Source organism: Scyliorhinus canicula, chromosome 20, assembly GCF_902713615.1.
Source record: "Scyliorhinus canicula chromosome 20, sScyCan1.1, whole genome shotgun sequence".
NCBI lineage: Eukaryota > Metazoa > Chordata > Chondrichthyes > Carcharhiniformes > Scyliorhinidae > Scyliorhinus > Scyliorhinus canicula.
Genome location: NC_052165.1, coordinates 10,290,450 through 10,316,607, shown reverse-complemented (window position 1 = coordinate 10,316,607; position 26,158 = coordinate 10,290,450). Strand labels below are relative to the sequence as shown.

The 26,158-nt window shown below is 46.0% G+C and overlaps 1 protein-coding gene across 1 annotated transcript in view; it reads right to left on the bottom strand.

Moving 5' to 3' along the window:
• Positions 1 to 26,158, bottom strand: part of mdfic (MyoD family inhibitor domain containing) — a 76,005-nt gene that overhangs the window by 5,852 nt on the left and 43,995 nt on the right. Inside the window, exon 4 of the mRNA XM_038780970.1 lies at positions 14,669 to 14,944. Within this exon, the coding sequence (XP_038636898.1) occupies positions 14,669 to 14,944 (276 nt within the window). The remainder of the gene's footprint in view (positions 1 to 14,668; positions 14,945 to 26,158) is intronic.

The following is a 26,158-nucleotide window of genomic DNA, read 5'->3' as shown; positions in this document are numbered from 1 at the left end:
GTACAGCTTCACGTTAGCCAGCCACAGAGAAATCCCATGAATGCCTCCTTAACAAGGAAAGCAACAGTGGGGCACTTGATCGGGGCACAATCAACCAAATTGATTATGTTTATTCTGTTTATTTTTCTGTTCACTGCGAAGGCTGACAATGCTGAAGGAATGAACATTTTTCCATTAAGTGTCAGATATAAATCTTACAGACCACGTACATGTTTAGTAAAACTCGTTTTATTCTGTTACAATAGTATGCCTTATCTTTTCCTCCCAGAAGATGACCCTACTTCACCAGCATTTGGTGTGCCAAAGTATCAGACTGCAGAACCTAATTCATCTCAGAGTCCTTGCAGCCAAAAAGGAGAATTGATCCCAACAATCAAGAGTGGATCTCAAGGACAAAAGATTAACACATTGTGTTCCATTAAAAACTAACTTAAAAAAATTAATAAATTTAGAGGATTCAATTCTTTTTTTCCAATTGAGGGGCAATTTAGCGTGGCTGATCCACCTAACCTGCACATCTTTGCGTTGTGGGGGCGAAATCCACGCAGACATGGGGAGAATATGCAAACTCCACACGGACAATGTGTTATGGGCCAGGGTTTAGAGAACCCCAAAGTGTATCATGTAGTTAACCTGACCCACGACTTTTACCAGATTGTGGTATGGGGAGCATACGGTCCACTCTACCAGTGTGGTGCAACAGAGCTTCACAGTACTTTTGAATTAAAACAATGTTTATTTATGAAACCCGTTAACACTTTATAAACTCACAGTAAACATCTTAACAACTATCAACACCAATCATCCCCACAGCTTACAGTACTCGATAGATGCCCCTTAATAAATAAAGGGGCTGGTTTAGCATAGGAGCTGGTTTTCGCACAGGGCTAAATAGCTGTCTTTAAAGCAGACCAAGGCAGGCCAGGAGCGCGGGTTCAATTCCCGTACCAGCCTCCCCGAACAGGCGTTTGGATGTGGCGACTAGGGGCTTTTCACAGTAACTTCACTTGAAGCCTACTTGTGACAATAAGCGATTTTCATTTCATTTCAAACAACATCCAGAAGACAAAAGACCCTTTTTAACACAGAGATCAGGTTTAAATTAACTCTTGAGAGCAGTCAGCACTTGGAAATCACCCCACTGATCTGGAGACAGTCTTTAGTTTGCAGAGAGAGATCCTTATGCAGCTCCTTGCTTTGCCTGCAGCTATCCAGCTCTCAAAATGAAATTAAGCACACCCTGTAGCGAACAGCCTAAAACAAAGTAAAGCAGACAGACAGCCCAGCTCCACCCACTCTCTGACATCACTGCAGCTCTCTAATAAACACCCATTTCTTAAAAGGTACGCCCCCTACAGCTATTCGATAAACCCCCATTTCTTAAAAGGTACTCTCACATGATAAGTGACCCAGGGCCGGGTCCTCAGCAGTGCTAACCATCGCGCCACCGTGCCGCCCTTAAAACTAACTTTTAAAAGGAACACATCGTCTTTGTCCCCATATACTGGACAACGTTCAAAATGTTTTTCAATTTCATATTTTGACAGGTGCAATTTTTAATTTTAATGGCAGGTCGGTTCTATTGTGGTACCAATTTTCACCAAATATTGAGTAATTCACCGACAGAGCCACCACAATGTTGGAGTCGTCGATCTTGCTACTTTTCCATCCCAGAAAGTATTTTACGATAAAACATAAACTGAGCTAAAGAATACAAGATACGCCATTGGGATAGGGTCATAATGGAAGAGGAAACATCAATGGCAGATCATTCTACTCCATTCCTAAAGCAATGTCCTGTTATGAAACGAGGTCGACACTTGAATATATCTCAGAAAAGATGCCTGTAAAAAGCAGCTCAATGGGCAGCAACAATCGGGTGAATTTTAACCCATTTCACTGGCTGGTGGAATGCCGATTTTATACCCCAACACAATATCACTCTGCATTAATTTTGATGGAGAGTAAAATGAAGCAGTGAGTAAACTCAGTGGTCTTCCCAATCCCATCAACTTCCAAATGGGTAGGTTAGGTGGAAATAATTCTGCGCTATTAGCGAGTGTTCAATTCTCTATCTCGCTCAGCTGCTCGACATTAGCAGCAAGAATACTAATCAATAACTGGAATTCTCCACCTGCAGGGCAAATGCAGAATAAGTATGAACGAGTTCCTTGAATGTCTTACTGGAGTACAGCTTGCAGTTATCGCTGGAAAACAACAGGACCACACCCATGCTGTCTCCTACTTTTCACTTCTCGTGCAAGCACAGCAGCGGCAGAGCCTCTTACGCAGACAACTAAACCTGTTTTTGACCTATTATTCGGTAATTGTGCACCTATCAATTGTTTATGAAAGACCTCACACCCCTTGGCGAGGAAATCGATCTTTACCAGTCTTTCGATGTTCCTGATATTCACCTCTTTGTGGTGTTCTTTGTATTGCTAAATTCAGGATGGTTGGCGTTGTGTTCACAAAGACCGCAATTAGCTTTAACTTGAACAATGCTATAAATTTATTGACACTACTAATTTGGATTTGCATGTATTCCTAAATAACATACAGTTAATAATTAACATATAATCTACACTCATCTACAACTCATCTCTACACTATTATAAACTATGATCTGCTCTCACTCACACCATCTTTCCTTCAGTCTGTACTCTAACTATCTCCTTCACTTCACTCCCCCACAAGGCTTAGCATCAATATTTTGTATAATTGCGCCTCTAGTTGCTGACCTAGACATTTCATTAACCCTTGCAGCTCTTACATTTATTAGAATACTACACTGTTAATATACCTCTTTTGGAATGTAACCTTTTTGCAGAGTTCTTTCCAGATGTGCATCTGCTACTTTCAGCGCTGCAGTTTTTTTTTTTGATACCTCTTCACTTCCTCCCAGAATACTGAACATTCCAGAAACCTCTCTGAAAACTTGCTTTGTCAATTTTCTCAGAGTGGCATTGCTTTGTAATGTTCCCAAAAAGACCAACACGGACCCAACGAATCCTTGTAGCATGTGATCATCCATCCGCATGTTTTCCTTTTTGTTGCGAAGCTCAAGTACTTGATCTAGTCTTTGCAGAGTGACCACATGGAAACAAATGTTTGGAGGCAAACAAAAAGGTTTATCATACATACAAAATCCTACTCCACACCCCAAAGTATTCTCCCGCCCTGCCCCACATCCGGGCCGGGGCATTTATACTCGACAGGCTTCCCTTGTTAAGGGAAAGCCCCACCCCTTTAATGGTGAAGTTCATATTCAGCGGAGGCCAGGGGGAACCTGTGAGGGTTGTAACACTCCTCTTCCCACCCATCCCCCCCACTTAGTCCTGAATGGTGTTCGCCATGGCAGAGTGTCACAAATGTCCTTTTGTTCGCTTTGCCCAGGGCTGACGCTTGGGTGTCCGCTGCTTGGGGTCCGGAAGTACGTACCACACGGGGGACCAGCGCTTCGAAGCGGCACCTGCATCTGCGCCCTGGTCTGCGGCCAGCACCGGCGGCAGTGTCTCCATTGGAATCAGAGGTTTCTGCGCCCACCATCTCAGTGTCCTGAGGATCTGGGGCATGCTGGGACGGTGCCGGAGCAGCCGGGGCAGGAGTGGTCCATGTGTCTGTTGGACCCCCAGTCTTGCGCCCGTATCGTAGAGGAAACCAGTCCCATTTGCTTCAGCACATCAATCTGGATCTGTTGCCAAAATTCCTGCCGTACGCCGTGCCGCTTGCCGAAAAACGGCACAGTGCATCTACTTTGGACCGAATCTGTCCGCTGCGGACTTTCCCGCCAATGTACGGAAGCACCAAGCTTAAGCATACGCAGAGGTGTCGCCCCGTGATGAGTTCCGATGATGCAACCCCTGTTGCGGTGTGTGGTGTGGTCTGATGACAAAAAAGGAAATGAGCCAGGTGTGTCTCAAGGAAGCCCGCAGCTCTGCTTTCACATTCTGTTTAAATGTTTGGACTGCCCGCTCTGCCAGCCTAGTGGAGGCTCGATGGTATGACACAGTTCACATGTGTCGGATCCCGGTACTCTTCATAAAGGAACAGAATTCGTGCTGATAAATGCCATCCCGCTTTCGGAGACGAGTACCTCCGGAATGCCGTACACACTGGGAAAGGCGCTCAATTGTGGCCTTCGAGGTTGTCACCTGTATGCAGTGGACATCCATCCATGGAATGGGCGTCCACCATGATTAGAAGCATCGATCCTGGGAATGGCCTGGCGAAGTCGATGTGAAGACATGACCAGTTCCGACCTGGACATTCCCACGGGTGGAGGGGCACCGTCATTCGAAGCTTCTGGGCTCCTGGCAACAGCCACACTGTTGGGTGAGCTTCTCGATGTCAATGCCGATGCCGGGCCACCAGACGTAGCTGCGGGCCAACATCTTCAAGATCCCGGGATGTCCATTGTGGATTTCCTGCAGAATGGGGCCACGACCTTTTCCCGTGACGTGTGTCCACAGAGAATGACACCATCCTCTATGTGGAGCTCCCTAATCCTGGTCGTGAAACGCTTCAGATTGTCTGGCTAAACGCAGTGCTGAGCTACGTGCAAGATGAAATGATGGACACTGGCTAACTGCGGATCCGTCTGGGCCAAGGCCTGAAATCGGGACGCTGCGGCGGGCAAAGAATCCATAAAGTGCAAGGTGGCTATGACTTTGCGAGCGGAAGCGGGCATTGGAAGGGGAAGGCGACTCAAAACGCATGGCGGATCCTCGCCCCAGGGTGATGTTCCAGCACGTGTTCATAGGCCACCAACAGTAAGCCCCAACACTGAAACCATGCAGAAGCGACGGGGGAATTGCCCTGTCCTCCTTAAATAATGCTAGAGATCTGTCAGCACCGTAAAAGCATGACCATAAACAACTTTGACGGCGGAAATCACGCCCAAACTATCCTGCTCAATTTGGCCATAATTCCGCTCGGCTACAGGGAGCCTTTGAGAGTCGAACGTAATTGGGTGTTCCATTCCGTCATCTCTGCGATGGCCAAAACTACCCGGATGCCACAAGGCATCACAGCGGTTTGGTGGGTTAAAACAGGGTCAGTAACCCTTAGGACGACAGCCACATCTTAGCCTCTGAAAAAGCCACCCATTGAGGCTGACCCCATTCCCACGGCTGGTCTTTCTTCAATAATTGGTGCAAGGCGGCCAGCAGGGATACATTTTCCGCCTTGAGCTGTCAAAAAGAACAGAGCTCCCGTGGTCGTTCCAGAGTGGGGATCTGCCAGATTGCCCATATTTTATCCTCGGCCAGTTGAAGGCCGTGGCGGTCCACGCAGTAACCAAATGGTGTGGCCTCCTCGGTTTGGGGCACGCACTTTTCTGCAGAGCCGAATATTGGCGGCCGCAGAACCATTGAGAGCTTTGGCAAGGTTCTGCAGCTGTTACTGGTTCTTGGTCCCGGTGATAAGAACATAAGAACATAAGAACATAAGAACTAGGAGCAGGAGTAGGCCATCTGGCCCCTCGAGCCTGCTCCGCCATTCAATTAGATCATGGCTGATCTTTTGTGGACTCAGCTCCACTTTCCGGCCCGAACACCATAACCCTTAATCCCTTTATTCTTCAAAAAACTATCTATCTATGATCAAGGTATCGTCATGGTAGACTGCGACCCACAGTAGACCCTGCAATATATTCTCCATGACATGCTGAAAATCGTGCAGGCCGACAAACTCCCGAGAGACAGACAAGGCATACACGCCCAACCTGTGGTGCTTGTTCACGTTTACAAACTTCCTAGAGCTTGGGTCCAAGACCAGTTCAAGGTAAGTGCAGCTCATATCCAGTGTCGTGAAGGTGCGGTCTCCACCGAGCTTTGCACAGAGGTTCTCTATACTCGGGATGGGGTAACAGGACCCTCTGCAAAGATGAACGGAACTGTTGGGCTTCAATACGGGCACGACGAGGCAGGATCGATATTGCAACAATCCAATGGCAAGGTAATTAGCCATCGTCCACTGTGGTCAATAGGCACCTCTATCTGTTAGAGAAAGACAAGTGCATCACTCCGCATCAAGTATGAAAGCCTGCCTCCTTGGTTTGCTCTACGTACTGCGGCCAGTATAGAGATTGAACAGTATTGTATGCTTCACTCTGCACCACTCCTATTTAGCCAACTAAGATAACTGACTGAGCTAACTGACCCTATAACAAACCAATGATTATAACGTAAACAAATAATTAATGGACAGACATCTAAATGTATCTTAATCTACTGGAACAGCTACTTCAAATAATTAATTTACATAGTTAAAGAAAGTTTTGGTCAAATAATCACAATTTAAACATTATCGTCGAGATAAATAATTACACTAAACAAAACTATTCTCCAGGAATATGCTATTTTGCATATTGAGCAACTTTATAGTTTACATATGTTATTGTTTAATGCTCTGGTACTGTTTTGGAAATGGAGTGCAACATGCATTTTCTCTCAATTTGAAACAATTAGGCATGCTGACCTATCTTAAATGTACTTGAAAGCAAAGATTTTCTTCTCCAGGGATATCGTATTTCCGATCCCTTTCCCCTTGTTTCATACATACCCTGATTATATGTAGACATGCAAGCTATTCAAAGGAGGGAAGCGTGTATTTAGGTTCCACGCGCAAAATCTACACACTTGTTTTTTTTTTCCCCCCACAGATTCTGGTAAATATCTGTATTGTTAGTGGAAAGAGTTTCATGTGTCAATTTATTTCCTGTCCCCCAAGTACTTATTGGTACATTACAAAATCATACGAGTGGCGATAATGAGCTAATTCTGTCAATGAAGGCCAACAGGCAGGGATGTTGTGTTAAAAATCACCCATTAATATGCTGCTTCAAATAGAGTTCTCAACTCACTTCCTTTATGTCTCGCACATCCTGTTTTGATTTCCTGAAAAATTAGTTGCTCCCTCAAGTCTATTAATTATCGTTAATATAACTGACTGTTAGGCCCCGAAGGCAGAAGCAGTAATTGACTCATCAATTTATCTCCACTTTCAGGTATTGTCCAAGTTCAAGACATCGATTAAAACTCCATAAATGCACTTTCTAGCTTCGCTAAACCCAAAGTGATTTGAAAAGACAAAAAAGCACATCAAAGACTGGAATTTGCTGGCATTTCTATGGTTAAATGAGAATACGAGAAATACGCATTACTTCCTTGCTCCATTATAAAATGTAAATAAGGCCCTGGTAAAATAAACTACCTGCTATAGTTTAACCGAAAGAGAGAAATTCACAAGTATGAATAAATCACATTTTTATTCAATACAGATCAGAAACGGAGCAGGTTATTCTCTGTTTAAATGCAAATTAGAGAAGGATCTAACTAAGCATTTGATGAATCCCCCCATATTTTAAACCTAGCAAAGGAATCTCGTCCAGAGATTTTCATATTTATGCAATAGACATACGAGTCCCCTGCAGAGGTGAAAATAAAAAAGTGAATAAACACCTAGTTACATTTCAAGTAATGCACGATACCATCAGATTGATGGCAGTTTCAGGTATAATTGGCTGATTGGCATGCACGGGGTTAAATAAAAAGGTGCGCATGGCATCTCTTTGTATTTAGACTGCAGGTGCCTTCTACCGTGTCAGAGTTTAGAGTTTCAGGTGGCAGGGTCAAGTTCATACTGCCTGGTTGATGCGTAATTTCCACTCTCTCTTTCATGAAACTGCGTGTGAAATGTTTAGACTTGGAAGTGTTCCAGGAGTCTCCGGGAACGGCTGCTTTGAAACAGCACTGGATTTTCTTTCGCTTTATTCTTTCAATGGGATGCGGGCATCAGCCACAAGGCCAGCATCTGTTGTCCGTCCCCAGTGGCCCCAGCAGCAAGCGGCCTGCAAGGAGACACTTCAGAGGGCAGTTGAGAATGAGCCATGTTACTGTGGGTCTGGAGACAAATACAGGGCAGGTAGGTTTGACAGATCCATCTTCCGAAAGGACATCTAGAACAGCAATTAGGGGAATGAGAGGGTTAAGTAATTTTGGAACCCTGCCTTGGAAGGCGCTGGAGGTGGTGGTGGGGGGGAGCACTGAATATTTTTAAAGTGGAGGTAGAACGATTCTTGTTCGACAAGGGAATCAAAGGTGATCAGGGTTAAACAGGAACGTGGAATTCGAAACACAAACAGGTCAGCCATGGACTATTTAAATGGCGGAGCAGGCTCAAGGGGGCAATTGGCCAACTTCTGCTCCTAATTATTTTGGTCATATTTGTGAACCCTTTAGATTTTATAACATACCGTTGATAGTAATGGTGACTGAGACACAATTTAAATTGCAAAAGAATTGACTGAATTTCAATTCGGCAGCACGGTAGCACAAGTGGATAGCGCTGTGGCTTCACATTGACAGGGTCCCAGGTTTGATTCCCCGCTGGGTCACGGTCTGTGCGGAGTTTGCACGTTCTCCCCGTGCATGCGTGTGTTTCCTCCAGGTATTTTGGTTGCTACCCACAGTCCAAAGACGTGCAGGTTAGGTGGATTGGCAATGATAAATTGCCCTTCGTGACCAAAAAAGGTTAGGAGGGGTTATTGGGTTTCGGGGATAGGGTGGAAGTGAGGGCTTAAATGGACTTGATGGGCCGAATGGCCTCCTTCTCCATTCTATGTTCTAATTTAAAATTTACCAGCTGCTGTGGTAGGATTGGAGACCATCTCAAAAACAGCTTCTTCCCCACTGTCACCAAACTCCTAAATGACCCTCTTATGGACTGACCTCATTAACACTACACCCTATGCTTCATCCAATGCCAGTGCTTATGTAATTACATTGTATATCTTGTGTTGCCCTATTACGTATTTTCTTTTATTCCCTTTTCTTCCCATGTACTTAATGATCTGTTGAGCAGCTCGCAGAAAAATACTTTTCACTGTACCTCAGTACACGTGACAATAAACAAATCCAATCCAATCCAATCCCAGGGCAATTAGCCTGGATCTCCCAGGACTATCAGCCTGGTCCTCGGGACCGTATCCTAGGACTATTAAAAATAATAATCTTTATTGTTGTCACAAGTAGGCTTACATTAACACTGCAATGAAATTACTGTGACAAGCCCTAGGTTGCCACACTCCGGCGCCTGTTCGGGTACACAGAGGGAGAATTAAATGAAATGAAAATGGAATGAAAATCGCTTATTGTCACGAGTAGGCTTCATTGAAGTTACTGTGAAAAGCCCCTAGTCGCCACATTCCGGCGCCTGTCCGGGGAGGCTGGTACGGGAATCGAACCGTGCTGCTGGCCTACTTGGTCTGCTTTAAAAGTCAGCGATTTAGCACAGTGAGCTAAACCAGCCCCTAAACCAGAATTCAGAATATCCAATTCACCTAACAAGCACGTCTTCCGGGACTTCTGGGAGGAAACTGGAGCGCCTGGAGGAAACCCACGCAGACACGGGGAGAACGTGCAGACTCCGCACAGGCAGTGACCGAAGCGGGAATCAAACTTGGGACCCTGGCTCTGTGAAGCTAACCACTGTGCTACCGAGCTGCCCAGCCTGGGCCCTCTGGACCACATCCCAAGATCGTCAGCCTGGGCTTCTTGTTTTGCGTTAGATCGTCATCTAACTCCCCACACACTGCACCCCCCCCCCCCCCCCCCCCACCCCAACCACAAAAATAGGATATACAGCAAAGAAACAGATAATTAGCCCAAGCAGTCCATGCTGATATTTATGCCCCACTCGAGCTTCCTCCCACCTTTTCTCATCTCAATCTGCCATAGTAACCATTGATACCCTTCTCCCTGAAATTCTACTTTAGCTTCCCCCAAAAGTGTGAATACAATATGGAATGGAGGCAGTGAGTTTTGTGTTGGTCCAGAATTAGGCCCAAAAATCAAACCCTCAATTTTCCACGCTTAGGTTGAAGCCAAGTGGTTTCATGGGCACGGGGTCCAATGTTCCAAAATGCAATTTAGGGGCAGGCGGGTTGTGTTGCAAGTAAGAGCCTCATTTATCAGTTAAATTGGGTTACTCGTAAGATATCGCCAGCCACCACCTCTACCTATATAAAACAGACATATTGAGGACCTGATGTAAACCATCCTTTCAAAAGCCTCGTTAATTATTTTTTTGCCACAATTTTGTTTTCCAGTGTAACTAAAAATGTCAACTGTGACTGCATCTTATTCCACATCCCCAGAAATTGCATGTTCAAAACTATTGATGGCGGGGGGGGAATACTGGAAACAGTGCAAGTTTGAACTTAATGCCGGTGGTATTTCTATCAACTCTCAGCAGTCTGCCATTGCCATTTTGGACCTTTTTGTTCCCTTTAACATTGAAGCAGATTCACACAGGCTTAAAATCTTCCAGACGGGTGGCATAGTGGGGCAGTGGTTAGCAAGGCTGCCGAGGAGCCGGGTTCGATCGCTGTCCATGTGGAATTTGCACATTCTCCCCGTGTCGCGTATGTCTCACCCCCACAACCCAGGGTAAGTGGACCGCGGACGCTAAAATGTCCCTTAATTGTAAAAATTTACATATTTTTTAAAAGCTTCCAGACATATGCTGAAGCTATTACATCAAGGAAGGATGATTGTGTTAGTGTGCCTACTTCCATAGAATCCCGACAGAAGGATGCCATTCAGCCCAACGAGTCGACACCGACCCTCCGGAAGAGCACCCTATTGTAAGCCGACTCACCTCATCCCGTAACCCCACCTAACCTGCACAGATTTGCACTTACAGTTCATTCTAATGATCATGGACAATTTTTTGTCCATCAATAAGCCATGCGATCTAGATCGTTTTCTTGGAAATCCAGCTGGGTGTTCCCTGTTCAGAATACCCTCTTCGGGGCAGGACTGCTGGCTGGGCTGATGGACTTACTGGTGTATCACTAAATGGGGGAAAAGGTTGGTCACTCCCCGTGAAGAGAGGGAGAAGTAAGAAAAGGATGGATACGAAGTCTATCAGAATGGTCATTGTAAGACGAGAGCTGGCCAAGCCCATGCAAGCTTGGTCAATTGCAATGCTCAGATGGATGCAAAGCTGCCATATTCAACCAGAGAACTGTGACATTGTTGCATGGTTTAATAGTTTTCTTATTCATGAGAACTGTGCTTTTAAAAATAGCATTCACTTTAATAACGCAATTTAATGACTTTGCACCTGTTCTCGACTCACTGAGAAGCACTTTGACCGACCGACTGAAAAAATGCGCATGAAAGATAAAATATCAGTTTCAGATCACATGTATTATTGTTAAACCTCCCAACCTCCAAGACTGTATCTTTTATTATTATTTATTCATGGGATGTAAGCATCACTGGAAAGGCCAGCATTTGTTGCCCACCCTCAATTGCCCTTCAACTGAGCGGCTTTCTTGACCACTTCAGATGGGCACCTAAGAGTTGGCCTCATTGCTGTGGGTCTGGAGTCACACATAGACCACCCAGGGAAGGACAGTGGATCTCCGTCCCTAACGGATATTAGTGAAGCAGATGGGCTTTTACGACAGTCAATGATAGGTGTCATGGTCACCATTAGACGAGCTTTAATAGAATTATAGAATTTACAGTGTAGAAGGCGGCTATTCGGCCCATCGAGTATGCACCGGCCCTTGGAAAGAGCACCCGACTTAAGCCCATGCTCCACCCCACCCCCGTAACCCCACCTAACCTTTTTGGACATCAAGGGAAATTTATCATGGCCAATCCACCTAACCTGCACATCTTTGGACTGTGGGAGGAAACTGGAGCACCCGGAGGAAACCCACGCACACACGGGGAGAACGTGCAGACTCTGCAGTGTCCCAAGCCAGGAATCGAACATGGGACCCTGGAGCTGTGAAGCAACTGTGCTAACCACTGTGCTACCGAGCTGCCTTTCAATTCAAGATTTTGTTTTTCCAGATTTTTTTTTAAAAACTAAATTTACATTCCACGCCTGCCATTTTGGCGTTTGAGCCCATGTTCCCAGAGCATTTGTCTGGCTCAGTAGTCCAACTCTGTCTATGTATTGGTCTGTATGGACACACCCTGCACATCTGAGATGCAGAAACCCCTTAATGAGCAACCAATGCCACTGAATTCAAGGGAATATTTAAGACAGACAAATTATGCAACACTATTCCAACATAGATTCAATAGAACTAGTTAAATAAAGCTCAAGAAAATGCAGTTAAACACCATCAATCTCTTAGTTATTTGATCAGCATTCAAGCATCCCAGGAATGTTAACTATTACTGTCTAAACCTATATGAAAAGAGCGCATAACTGCATTTGCTCTCAGAGGGGCAGTTTGTGTTCACCACACCTGCAAAGCACACCACTCCAGTCAATTACTCGTCATAAAAGAAGATGGAGAGAACAAGTGAGACTGAAAATATTTGGTGAACAGACTCCTCTGTTAAACATTTCACATGAAGCCTGGTTGTGGCTCATTTTTGGATCTGTATCTTGTGGCAGGCTGGAAGCATTGCAAACCCCAACTAGAAGGCCCAAGGCTAGGTGGCGGTCACTACTTAAATTGCATCAACCCTAAGAATTCCGAGTACAACATTCCCAACTCCTGTTCAACTATTTCCTGAAGCCTATCTAAGGCAAATTTACCCTCATTTACCTACACATTTGTTTTAGGCAATCATCTGGGAACGCAATAAAAACAGAAAATGCTGGATAAACTCAGCAGGAAGAAGCATCCGTGTCCCATGGATTCAAAACGTTAGCTCTGGGCACGATTTACCGGGGCAGGACACAGTCGATAGATCTTGGGCGAGGCCTCTCCTGGGATTCCTGAGGGTTATGTCTCGCGAGACATCGCGATCTGGATCCTGTCCACAAAGGGATCACAAAGGCTCGGACCGGCGGGGTCCAGACTTGCATAGTTAAGTGAGCTTAAAAGCCAAGTTAACCAAGTCTGGATCTGACGGCCACCAGGCATCTACCGGCTTCGCCAAGGAGACCCCAGTTGGGTGACGTTTAACACTGGTCCCCAGAATAGCATTTGGGGTGGGGGGGGGGGGGGGCGTCTCAGGCAATCATCATCCCTTGGGTGATCAGCCTCTGGCGAGCCTGGCACACTGGTGCCACATGGGCACATCGGCATAGCCAGACTGGCATCCTGGCAGTGCCATCCTGGCAGTGCCAAGCTGGCATTTTACCCACGCAGGGGGATCGGGCCCAGGAGTGCCCCGCCTCTGAGAAGTGGGATGCAGGGGCCCTGAAGACCCCACTATAGGTGGGTTGGGGAATTGTGTGGGGTCCCGGGCTCGCGTCAGGAGCAGAGAGATCAGGACGGCATTTATAAATGCTGCCCGATCTCTTCCTGTACTGAGCAGCTCCTCAGTGCAATAATTTACCCAAGTGCGGAATTTGAGGGGTGTTCCCACCAGGGCCCGAAATAGCTACAGAGTGCCGTTGGTAGTGTGGTTGCTCCCGGTACCCACTAATCCCACCCGGAATGGACTCCCATTTGAAAATTAATACGTGCCCCTCTGTTTCTCTCTCCACAGATGCTTCCAGACCTGTTGATTTCTTCCAGTACTCTCTGCTTTTATCTCAGGTTTCCAGCATCCTCAGTATTTTGGATCTGATCTCGGAACCCAAGCTGTTTTTACCAATATGGTGTAATGCAAGAGGAAGTGCCCCCCAAAAATAATCTGCTGGCCCCCACAGTCTGCTATCGAGCCACAAAAAACTGTGATTTCCAAGTTCAAATCGCCTTCTGCCGGACAGGACATGGGATGTGCAACACATTCAGTAATCACCAACCTGAGATAGGGAGGGGAAATTATCCCAGAAATACTGAATGAGTAACATCCAACTGCATATGAATGGCTGACACATCGAAAAGGCATGGGCTTGGCTTTTGCGCCACAGCATAATTATGTGGACACACTTTGGCTTAAAAGCGAGGCACCTTATTCTGGACATGACGTTAAGAATGCAAAAAAAAAAATTACTCAGTGCCAATAGAATGCTTATTTTGATAAGAATTCAAGTCCTTGAATCTAGATTATGCAAGACATAAGAGGTTTTAAGTGAACGGAATGATTGGATTTTGCTGACATCTGCAAAATCGGTGTATAATTCGAGACAAGTCATTATGTAGTCACACCGAATCACATGACAAGCAACCAGTCGACATGGTGTTAAATCCTTAAATTAGAAATTGCTTCCTGTTGGTTGGTAAGGATGTCCGGATAAAGCAAAGTGATTCATAAGCCTACGAGGGAACTGTATCATTCTCTTTTTTAAAAAAAAATCTGCTTTGAAGAGCGTACTGAATGAAGGATTCCTTGGCAAATAATAACTTTAATTCTTAAAATTCTCACCAAAAAGAATTTTAAAAAGCCACCTAGAATTCTCACAGACGGGCAGCACGGTGGCCTAGTGGTTAGCACAACCGCCTCACGGCGCTGAGGTCCCAGGTTCGATCGCGGTCACTGTCCATGTGGAGTTTGCACATTCTCCCCGTGTCTGCGTGGGTTTCGTCCCCACAACCCAAAAATGTGCAGAGTAGGTGGATTGGCCACGCTAAATTGCCCCTTAATTGGAAAAAATAATTGGGTAATCTAAATTAAAAAAAAAAAAAGAATTCTCACAGATTAAGTGTGGCTCCTGGTTCTTTACTAGCCATGTTCCGCAGCATTATTTAAAACAAGTACTGGAATGTGACCGAACAATTCTGCAGAGTTAAGCTTACCTTCTGGTGTGGATGTAGGTTTCTGAGAGTTTGTCGAGCTCAATTTGCTTTTCCTGCTGCTGTTACTGCTGACGGAAAGGCTCGATTGGAGCTTACGGTGCATTTTCTGAGAGACTGGAGCAGAGAGCTTTCTGTGGTCGGGAATCCCATGCGTGACCCCGTTGTGCATTCCGTTTACACTACTCAGACCCATGAGGCCATTTGGTAATTTGCCAGTTTCCCCCTCAGTCTGTTCCAGTGCCGAAGCAGTTGGCCAAGACAGCGATTGAGGTTGAGCTGAAAAGTAAGAAGAAAAGAGAAAGAAAACCGAAGAGTTTTACTTTCCAAACAAAGGCTGATTTCAACCCAAAGTAATCAAAAAGGTCAGCAAAATGGCTGAACCTGCCAGAAGACAAACGGCCGTAACAATCCTTGAATGCAAGTTTTTAATCCTAAAGCAGAAGTAACTATGTTGTACAATATATTTTAAAGACAATTAATTTGCTCTAAAGTAGCCAAGGACTGGGGACACACACAGATTTAAGGTTATGGGCAAGATGTGCAGGGGAGATACGAAAAATAACTTTTTTTTAAAGCAAGTGGCAATAACTTAGAACGCCCTGCCCAGGAGGGTCGTGGAAGTCGAAGCGATGATTTTAAGGAAATTGGATGGGCATTTGAAGGAAATAAATCTGCAGGGATACAGGGATCGAGTAGGGGAGTGGGATTGACTAGACTGTTCCGCAGAGAGCCAAAATGGACTTGAGAGTTAAGCTGCCTCTTTCAAAACAATCATATGCATTCTGTGAAAATAGAATGTGTACTAGGAGTGAAATTCTCTGAGTTAACTCAGGACGCTGGTTTATTCTTTAACACATTATGCTCCTGGTGATCAAAAGAACAGAAACTTGGCAAGCATTTACACATGCTACACAGAAGATGTTCAAGGAGACCACAAATATCAAACTTTAATGAAACTGGGCTCAGGATATTTCCAACCTGCGTATCCGACGAATACATTTGAATAGTGATAATAGTTACTTCCATACATTTTGGGTTTAATAGTTATCAAGATCCAGTTGGTTTACCTGCTGGAATAAAAGCACAATACTACCCAAGAACATAGAACATACAGTGCAGAAGGAGACCAGTCGGCCCATCGAGTCTACACCAACCCACTTAAACCCTCACTTCCACCCTATCTCCGTAACCCAATACCCTCTCCTGACTGTTTTTGGTGACTAAGGGCGATTTATCATGGCTAATCCACCCACCTGCACATCTTTTGGCCGTGGGAGGAAACCGGAGCACCCGGAGGAAACCCATGCAGACACGGGGAGAACGTGCAGACCCCGCACAGTGACCCAGCTGGGAATCGACCCTGGGATCCTGGCGCTGTGAACCCACAGTGGTAATAACTTGTGCTACCGTGCTACCCAGAACAACTTAGACCAATCATTTCTAATCAATAAGATCCTGGCTTACATCCTTGGAACTTACGTATGTTTAAGGCTGAGAGATTCCTGATCAGTACTGAAATCAAGAGTTACAGGGAAAGAGCAGGAAAGTGGACTTGTGGAATATGGGATTAGCCATGAGCCTACTGAATGGGGGAGCAGGCTTAAGGGGCCGAGTGGCCAACTCCTATTTCTTATCATCCTATGACTTGGAAATAGCAAGCTATGCATTACTGGAGCAATTAAAATCCTTCATGTAGTCAAAGAACAGATGCATTGAAGCACACAAGGTCAGAGAACCAGCTATTTGAGAAGGAGAGCGAGAGGGAAAGAGAGAGAGCGGGTGTACACAAAGTTTTTAAAAATAAAATCATCTTGAATGTCACTTTTGATGCATGCATATGTGGGTGTGCGCCCAATCTGTGAGAAGGGGCAAGAAATATGGGGAGAAAAAAGGTTATAGATTGAAGAATATTCCTTGCCAAGATACTTCCAAGATCTGCAAATAGGCACTTAAGGGAAATCTTCCTGGATTAAATAATTTGTCTTGGAAGGTTAACCGACTGCCCTTTCAATAAGGTGATACGTACAATAGTGTCAATTATGTTTCTCCGTCATGTTCAAGTTTGCCCAAGTTACTATTGGATTTATGGGGGCTATGACATGGGTACATAGGAAGCCAAATGAGCACAATAGATTTGGTGTCCCTCTGTTGATTTCAGAACCTGAACATTGAAAACTTGACTATACTATGAAATGTAGAAATGTAGATCGATAAGGTGGGCTTTAACAGGTCAATCTGCTTAGTACAGCAATTCTTGCCAAAATTATATGGCCAAGCAAAGGCATTCCTCCTTTTTTCCCCTATTGGTTTTATCAGTAATCATCTTGATTAATGAGTTGTGTTCCACTGAACTAAACCTTAAAAGGACAAGGGGCCAAGCTAACTTTTCAAGGTCGTTCCAACATATGGTAAGTATGAACAGAAAGGAAGGTGGCGGTAACATAAAAAACTTAACTGTCAAGTTCTCAACTTGATCTTCCTACTACTGAAGCAAGACAACATAAGCTAACTCGCAATACTTCATAGATTTCATAGAAGGAGGCCATTCGGCCCATCGAGTCTGCACCGGCGCTACCTAAGCCCACACTGTCATTCTATCCCCAGTAACCCGACCTAATCTTTTTTGGACACTTAGCATGGTCAATGCACCCAACCTGCACATCTTTGGACTGTGGGCGGAGCACCCGGAGGAAACCCACACAGACTCGGGGAGGACGTGCAGACTCCACACAGACAGTGACGCAAGCTGGGATTGAACCTGGGAACTTAGCAGAACATACTTCGTAGAGCTGTGTTCATTTGCTTTACTTACAAGAACTTCCTGCGGTCAACATGAAATATTGAAATAACTTTCCTCTGATTGGTTCATGTGTTGCTCTTTCTAACGTCAGTTCTAAATTTGGTTTTCTTTCAAATTAATTTGAACCTTTGTCCCCTTAGTTCAGTAGAACAGAACCAGGGTCATAAATTAAGATAATTACCGATAAAACCAACAGGGAAAAAAGAGAATGTCTTTACTTGGTTAATGGTTAGCACGTGAAACTCAACACCACTGGCCATGACTGAGGTCGATAGCTGAGATATTTTCCAAAGGAAAAAGAGTAAAAACAAAATTGAAAAATATACTAAAAAGCAGAGATGAGTCGATAGAATGGGGGGGATTCATGTGTCATATACACATCAGCACAAACGAGTTGAACTGAAAGTTTCTGTTGTGCATATTCCACGCATTTCTTCATAATGTAGTAACTGCCCTGCACTATTTGAACATTTTTGCATTTTAAACAACAACCAAAGTAAAATCTTTTTTTTTGAACCCTCATTTTGTGAATATTACAGCTTGGAGAACAGCAACATCCTTTGTGATTGCAATTACACAAAATGGGAAAATGCTCAATCCTAACCATTGTACGCTCTGGAGTCACTAAGCTAGAAGAGGAGCAACGAACCTTCGCTATCAATTGGATTACTGTGTAATCTGCATCAGTTTATCAGTATTATTTATAATGTTACAAAAATGGCTCTGTGACTACATGGTGATCATCCACCCCGAATGGAAGGGAGTCCAAGAACGTTTCCCGTGCCTGCGTGGGTCTCACCCCCAAAACCCAAAGATGTGCAGGGTAGGTGGAATGGCCACGCTAAATTGCCGCTCAATTGGAAAAAAATGTTGTGTTGTGCGTGCACACTTTAAGAGTCTAGTCACATGACTAGTTTGTGACACCATTGGCTGCTTCGCCGGCTTTACCTCAGTCTAGATCAAGCCTTTGCAGAGGTAACAGCTAAACCTGAGTTGTCATTTGCATTTGACCGCGGATGCGACAATGTGACATTCTTTTGTCCTGCGAATGTGGAACATTACAGGATCAAAGGAATACTGGCGACGAGGAACAGAAAAAATTCTTTCCAATCAAGAAAAGAAAATCAAAGATTTTGATGTTGAGGCAGGGTCAATGGCAGGTCAGAACAGGAACCAAAAAGGCCCATACCTAAAAATAAAACTGACACCCCATGGAATTCAGGCTGCAGTGCTCGCCACGTGTGCAGTTAGATCAAGGCACAGAGGTAGAGCCAGACAGAGAGATTTCTTGCATCGCATTAAATCCAAGACAAGCTGCTACGATGAGCTTATATTACAATATAAACTAGTAAGAAGTCTTACAACACCAGGTTAAAGTCCAACAGGTTTGTTTCAAACACGAGCTTTTGGAGCGCAGCTCCTTCCTCAGGTGAAGGAGGAAGGAGGAATTCACCATTCACCTGAGGAAGGAGCTGCGCTCCAAAAGCTCGTGTTTGAAACAAACCTGTTGGACTTTTACCTGGTGTTGTAAGACTTCTTACTGTGCTCACCCCAGTCCAACGCTGGCATCTCCACATTAATATAAACTAGACTATTGGTATTAAGGGAAGCTCCTGAAGGGAAGTTACTAGCATATCCCGGTCCCCCTGTAAAATATGGGGCTGGCTTAGCACAGTGGACCAAACAGCTGGCTTGTAATGCAGAACAAGGCCAGCAGCGCGGGTTCAATTCCCGTACCGGCCTCCCTGAACAGGCGCCGGAATGTGGCGACTAGAGGCTTTACACAGTAACTTCATTGAAGCCTACTTGTGACAATAAGTGATTATTATTATTATTAAAAGGCGGGACAGTTCGATGCCATTGGCCCATCGGTGGAATATTCTGAAAATTGGAGTCCAATGCAGAAAGATGCAAGCCAGAGAAAGTCTACTCAGGAACAGACACGTCATCGCTGTGCAAAAACTGGCCATTCACAGACGGATTGCTGCAGCAAAGACAGCCAATGCAAAGACTGTGGTAAAAACACAGCTTCGAGTAAACTGGAGCAAAATGTTCAAAGAAAGAAAAAGGGGACACCTAAAGGCACAAACAACATGAATTCCACCAAAATAATTTACACTGTGGAAGAGATAACTAATAAGAAAGACGATGACACACCACATCAATCTAATGAAGAATTGGAGTTAAATGTACTGCTCAAGGTGAATCACATCGGTTCTGGGTAGTTCCAAAATTAAATGGACAGCCCACAAAAATGGAGGTCAATACTGGGGCTGCCATCTCCCTATATCCAGGACCACCTATGAGCAGAAATTGAATCATCTACCATTAAAGTCACCAGATGTCATCCTGAGGACCTACACTTAGGAAATAGCATTTCTAAGAGGATACATCATCGTCAGAGTAGAAATGGGCAAGCTGCTGAACTGTCACTCCATGTTGGAGAAAGTTTTCCTGATCTATTTGGCCAATCTTGGCTAGAGAAGATAAAAGTTGATCGGGAGTGCTGTGAACTCTGATTCAAAAACAGAACTCCAGAGCATCTTGGAGAAGGACACTAGTGTATTTGAAGACACACTGTGGTCCATGAAGGGAGTACAGGTGGCACTTCAGATCAAACAAAACAGCCAGCCTAAACGTCTCAAGACTAGAGTAGTACCCATTGCCATTCATCCAAAAGATAGAATCTGAACTAATCAGCCTTGTGAATACAGAGATCTTAGAACCCATCCATCACTAGTGACCGGGCAACCCTTATGGTGCCTGTAATGAAGCAGGATGGAACTATTCACATTTGCAGAGATTTCAAAACAACTATCATCACGGTTTTATGCGCAAATCAATACTCTCTACCATTGATTTTGGATTTGATTGCTAGCCTAGCAGGAGGACAAAATTTCAGCAAGATCGACCTATCGGAAGCCAACCTTCAAATGAATATTGCGGCTGAATCGCAACATCTGTTCAGTATTATAACACATAAAGGCCTATTCTGCTATAAGAGATTATGTTTTGGTACAACATCGTCGCCTGCTTTGTTTCAACGGTCCATGGACCTGATTCTTTGTGGTCTGCAGAGGATACAATGTCACTTTGATGACATACTGATCACTGGTACCAGCGAACAGGAACATACATAACCTAGAAGCCTTCAGACACATGGGCCGGGATTCTCCTGGAATTGGCAGCACATCCCGTACCGGCGCCAAGAGCGGCGTGAACCATTCCAGCGTCGGGCCGCCCGGAAGGTGCGGAATCCTCCGCACTTCTGGGGGCTAGGCCAGTGCTGGAGGGGTTGGCGCCGCACCAACCTGCACCGAAGGGCTGCCACCAGCCGGCGCGAGTTGGCGCATACGCAGGACTGCCAGCGTGTTCTGGCGCATGCGCAGAACTGCAGGCGTGTTTCCTGTGCATGTGCAGGGGGTTTATTCTCCTCGCCGGCCATGGCAGAGCCTTACAGAGGCCAGCGTGGAGGGAAAGAGTGCACCCACGGCACAGGTCCGTCCACATATCTGTGGGCCCCGATCGCGGGCCAGGCCACCGTGGGGGCCACCCCCAGGGCCGGATCCCCCTGCGCCATCCCAAGGACCCCGCCAACCGCCCTCCAAGCCAGATCCCGCCGGAATTGACCATGTCCATTTCACACCGGCGGGACTGGCCAAAAAGTGGTGGACGCTCGGCCCATCGGGGCTGGATAATCGTCGAGGGGAAGGGAGGGGGCACTGCCAACGGCCCCCGGCCGGTGCGGTGCAATCCCCACCCCCACCCGAAAACCGGCACCGGAGAATTCGGCAGCTGGGTGGGGGGGGTCGGAGAATCCCGCCCATGGTCTTCATGCCAGGAAAGACAAGTGTGACTTCTTTTAAACATGGATACAATACAATGGTCATGTGATCATTATCAAGGGTTCACACAAGGCAGCCAAGAAGATGGAAGCCATCATGGAGGGCCCACAACCAATGAACATAACACAGCTAAGATCATTCCTCGAGTTGGGAAATTTGTTTAGAATCTAGCAACCCTGCTTAAACCATTACATAATTTGTTGTGTATAAAACAAGCATGGAAGTCGACAAGAGTGTGAAAAAGCATATCTGTCAATCAAAGAAGCACAGAAGAAGTCAGAAGTGTTGATACATTGCAATCCAAAGATACCATTACAACCTGCCTGTGATGCCTCGCCATACGGAGTTGGGGCGGTCGTATCACACATACTACCTTCAGGGGAAGAAGGACCAATGGATTTTGCATGTGTTCCTTAACAAGTGCTGAATCAAATTACGCCCAGTTGGAGAAGGAGGCAGAGCATTATTTTTACGTGAGAGGAAACTTCACCAATACCTCTTATTATTGCAACTTCACATTGCTGATGGACCACAGATCCTCAACAACTATCTTTGGGCCACACAGCGGCATTCCTTCATTGGCAGCAAGCAGACGTCAACGATAGTCTTTGATATAATCAGCATATTGCTTTGAGATCAAATACCATCAGCCAGAGAGCCAAGCTTATGCTTATGCATCGTCACATTTGCCTTCTTCCATGGCCGCTGTAGATGGCCTGAGGTCTTCCTGATGGAGGTCAACAACTGCGGAACAAACCATCGAAAAGTTTGATAAGATTTGCACCAGATTTGTGAAACCAGAACAAGTTTTGAGTGATAACGGTCCAGAATCACGACCCAGCGTTTGAGGACAATCATAGAACATAGAACAGTACAGCACAGAACAGGCCCTTCGGCCCTCGATGTTGTGCCGAGCCATGATCACCCTACTCAAACCCACGTATCCACCCTATACCCGTAACCCAACAACTCCCCCCCTTAACCTTTTTTAGGACATTACGGGCAATTTATCACGGCCAATCCGCCTAACCCGCACATCTTTGGACTGTGGGAGGAAACCGGAGCACCCGGAGGAAACCCACGCACACACAGGGAGGACGTGCAGACTCCGCACAGACAGTGACCCAGCCGGGAATCGAACCTGGGACCCTGGAGCTGTGAAGCATTTATGCTAACCACCATGCTACCCTGCTGCCCTGCTACCGTGCACTCTAACGAGAGTGTCATCCAACAGCCAAAATCAGCAACTTACCCCTCATCCATGGATGGTTTAGCCGCAAGCTTTGTCCAGTCCATGAAGCGTGCACTGACCAAGGTTCATTAAATCTCCATCTAAATGGTTACTTGGTGGCGCATCGCAACACCACAGTCACCACTCACAGAATCACTAGTGCAGAAGCAGGCCATTCGGCCCATTTGATTTTCCACTGGCCTTCTGAACTGGCACCTTACTTAAGCCCGCAAACCAGTAACCCCGTCTAACCTTTTTTAGACACTAAAGGACAATTTAGTGCCCAATCCACCGAACCGCACATCCTTGATGCTGTGAGGCAGGGGTGCTGGGTTCAGTTCCAGCCTCGGGTGACCGCGTGGAGTTTGTACCTTCTCCCCATGTCTGCATGGGTTTAATCCGATTTCCCCCCCACAGTCCAAAGATGTGCAGGTTTGGTGGATTGGACATGATAAATTGCCCTTGAGTATCCAAAAGGTTAGGTGGGATTACTGGGATAGGTGCTCTTTCAGAGGGTTGGTGCAAACTCAATGGGCTGAATGGCCTGCTTCTGCACTAATGATTCTGTGAGTGGCGACTGTGGTGTTGCGATGCGCCACCAAGTAACCATTTAGACGGAGATTTAATGAACCTTGGTCAGTGCACGCTTCATGGACTGGACAAACCTTATGGCTAAACCATCCATGGATGAGGGGTAAGGTGCTGATTTTGGCTCCTTCTGCACTCTAATTTCTATGATTCTTTGACTGTGCCAGCGTGCTGCCCCGGAGCTCTCCAGCTTGACTATTGCCAAAGAAGCAGCTGAGAACTACATCTGATCTACTTTCACCACAGGAGACATCCAAGATAGTAGAACGCAATCAGTAGTCGCTAATGTTAGGGGATGCAAAGGAGATTGACTAGGTTGATTCCAAAGTTGAGAGGAGTGGCTTATGAGGAGAGACCGAGTAGACTGGGACTGTACTCATTGGAAGTTAGAAGATTGAGGGGGAAACTAATAGAAACATATAAAATTATGAAGGTAATAGTTAAGCTAGAAGTAGGGAGGTTGTTTCCACTAGCGAGTGAACTAGAACTCAAAATAAAGCGGAGCGGATTTAGGACTGAGGTGTGGGGGAACTTCTTCACCCAAAGAGTTGTGAATGTGTGGAATTCCCTGCCCAGTGAAGCAGTTGAGGCTACCTCACTGGATTTTTTGTTTGAGGCAAAGATAGATAGAATTTTGAACAGTACAGGAATTAAGGGTTATGGTGAGCGGATGACTAAGTGGAGCTGAGTCCACAAAAAGATCAGCCATGATCTTATTGAATGGCGGAGCAGCCTCAAGGGTAAGATAGCCTACTCCTGCTCCTAGTTCTTATGTTTTTATTCTTGTTTCGACAAAAAGAGTAGGTTTTAGCATGGTATACTATCGGCGACAGGCATGTTCCTGCAACTGTAATGGCGCAAACTGGCTATGTCTCCAACACAAACTGAATCATAGAATCCCAACAGTGCAGGAGGCAACCATTAGCCCATCGAGTCTGCACTGAATCTCCGGAAGAGCACCCTACCTAGGCCCCCACCCCATCTCCGTAACCCAGTAACCCCACCTAACCTTTTGGACATGAAGGGGCAATTTAGCAAGGCCAATCCACCTAACCTTCACGTCCTTGGACTGTGGGAGGAAAGCGGAGCACCCGGAGGAAACCCACGCTGACACGTGGAGAAAGTGCAAACTCCACACAGTTACCCCAAGGCTGGAATTGAACCTGGGTCTCTGCCGCTGTGAGGCAGAAGTTCTAACTGCTGTGCCACCCTTGAAAAGGAGCTAGCATGGAGGTGACATGTTGATCAATTGTTAGCCACATTCATCAATGAGCTAGTCATAACCACCTCAGGGAGATCCACCATCCGTACTACCAGATTGTGTGACAGCGACTTCTAGTCAATCAGCAGAAACAGAGATTGCCCGAAGAACCCCTTGCTACTACTAGTCCTCCTCTGCAAAGGGGACTGAAATCCGTTCTGGGGAAGAGACATCCACTGAAGAACCGGAGAGTACCTCTCTCATGTCAAGAGCAACCAAATTCCTGGAGTGCGCAAGCAATCAATGAGGAAGAGACACCTATCAGATGGCCTTTCCTATTAACTGTATCATTACAGTGCAGTGTTTCATTGCCTGCCCTTGTATATATGTTTTGATGATTATGTAAAAGTACTATTGTTAACTGTTGCTATGGGAACTCAGAATTAAAGGGGGAGGGATGTTGTATTTGAGGTTGTTGTTGTATTGTTACGTAGTTGAGTCTACTCGCGTGCATAATTTGCGACATCATCGGCTGTTTCGTGGGCTTTACCTCGGTCTAGATAAAGGGCTGGATTCTCCGAGCCTCCGCGGCGAGATTGCGATCGGCGCGGGCAGGGGGCCATTGACAGAGGCCACCCTCGCGATTCTCCAAGGAAAGCTGGCCGAATTCCCGGCGGCGTGGTTCTAACCACCTATCAGCCGTCGGGAACGGCCAGTGGTGGCTGCGGACTCAGTCTGTGGTTGCCCTGGTTGGGGAGGGGGGATGGGGGCTCATGGGCAGCCAGGGGGGCAATAGGCATCACAGACCCGCAGGCGCACGCGATCTCGGGGGGTGGGGGGGGCTACATTTCTGGTGCGGCTCCGCGGTCCGAGTCCACCATGTCCCACGGGACGGCCGCTGCAGGCTATCGCTGTGCGCATGCATGGACCCACGACTGGAAGTGCTGGGCCCCATATCCACTGATAGAGCTGCGAGAGTCCCCTGCAGGTAGGAGAATCACTCAGGACTTTCTTAAGGTAAGTCCAGAGTGATTCGCCAGTGTTCTTACGCTGGCGTTGGGGCATAGCCCCGTTATTGGAGAATCCCACCCCCATTAGTGGAGAATTCCGCCCCAAGTCAGAGTTAACAGCTATGCGATAAACCTGCGTTGTTATTTGCATTCAACCCCAGGTGCTCCAACCTCACCTTCTTTTGTCCTGAGTGTGCAGCACATAACATTCAGTGACGGGTTGATTTCACAGAGTAACTCAACTAACTTGCCATAAATCAAGAGAGATCAAAATTGGTGGCAAAAGCCAGAAGACCGGAGGGGATATTCAGGCTCCATCATGGTAGGGCCCTCCACAAAAGATTCGGCAGCCTGGCTAAAAGTCTACTGACTTTTGGTGAGACTAGTGGCGGGTGACGCCCAGAAATCCCCACCCCACTATCTTCTCTCCACAGCCTGCCGAAGTGTATCAAACCCAGTTCAAACTGGCCAAGTGTTTGCTGTTATCAGACTTGATATTAACGTCCTACACAAAACTGGATCAGTTTTATATCACAGCCAGTGCAGAGTTCAGCAGAAGATATTCTATAGGATCGCAGTTTAACAACAGCATTATTCATTATGTTATGTAATTTTGGGGGAGGGGGGGGCAAATTCCGATCAAACAAATCAGCAACATTCTGTTCCCAACGACTGATCCAAAGTCAGATACTCCTGGGCTGGGAACGTTTGTTGCAGTGGATGAACACAAAGGCAAACATCTCGCCCGCATTTCAGTTGTACCAAATATTTGGGCACAGTATCAGATATCAATATTGCTAATTGTTACCTTACCC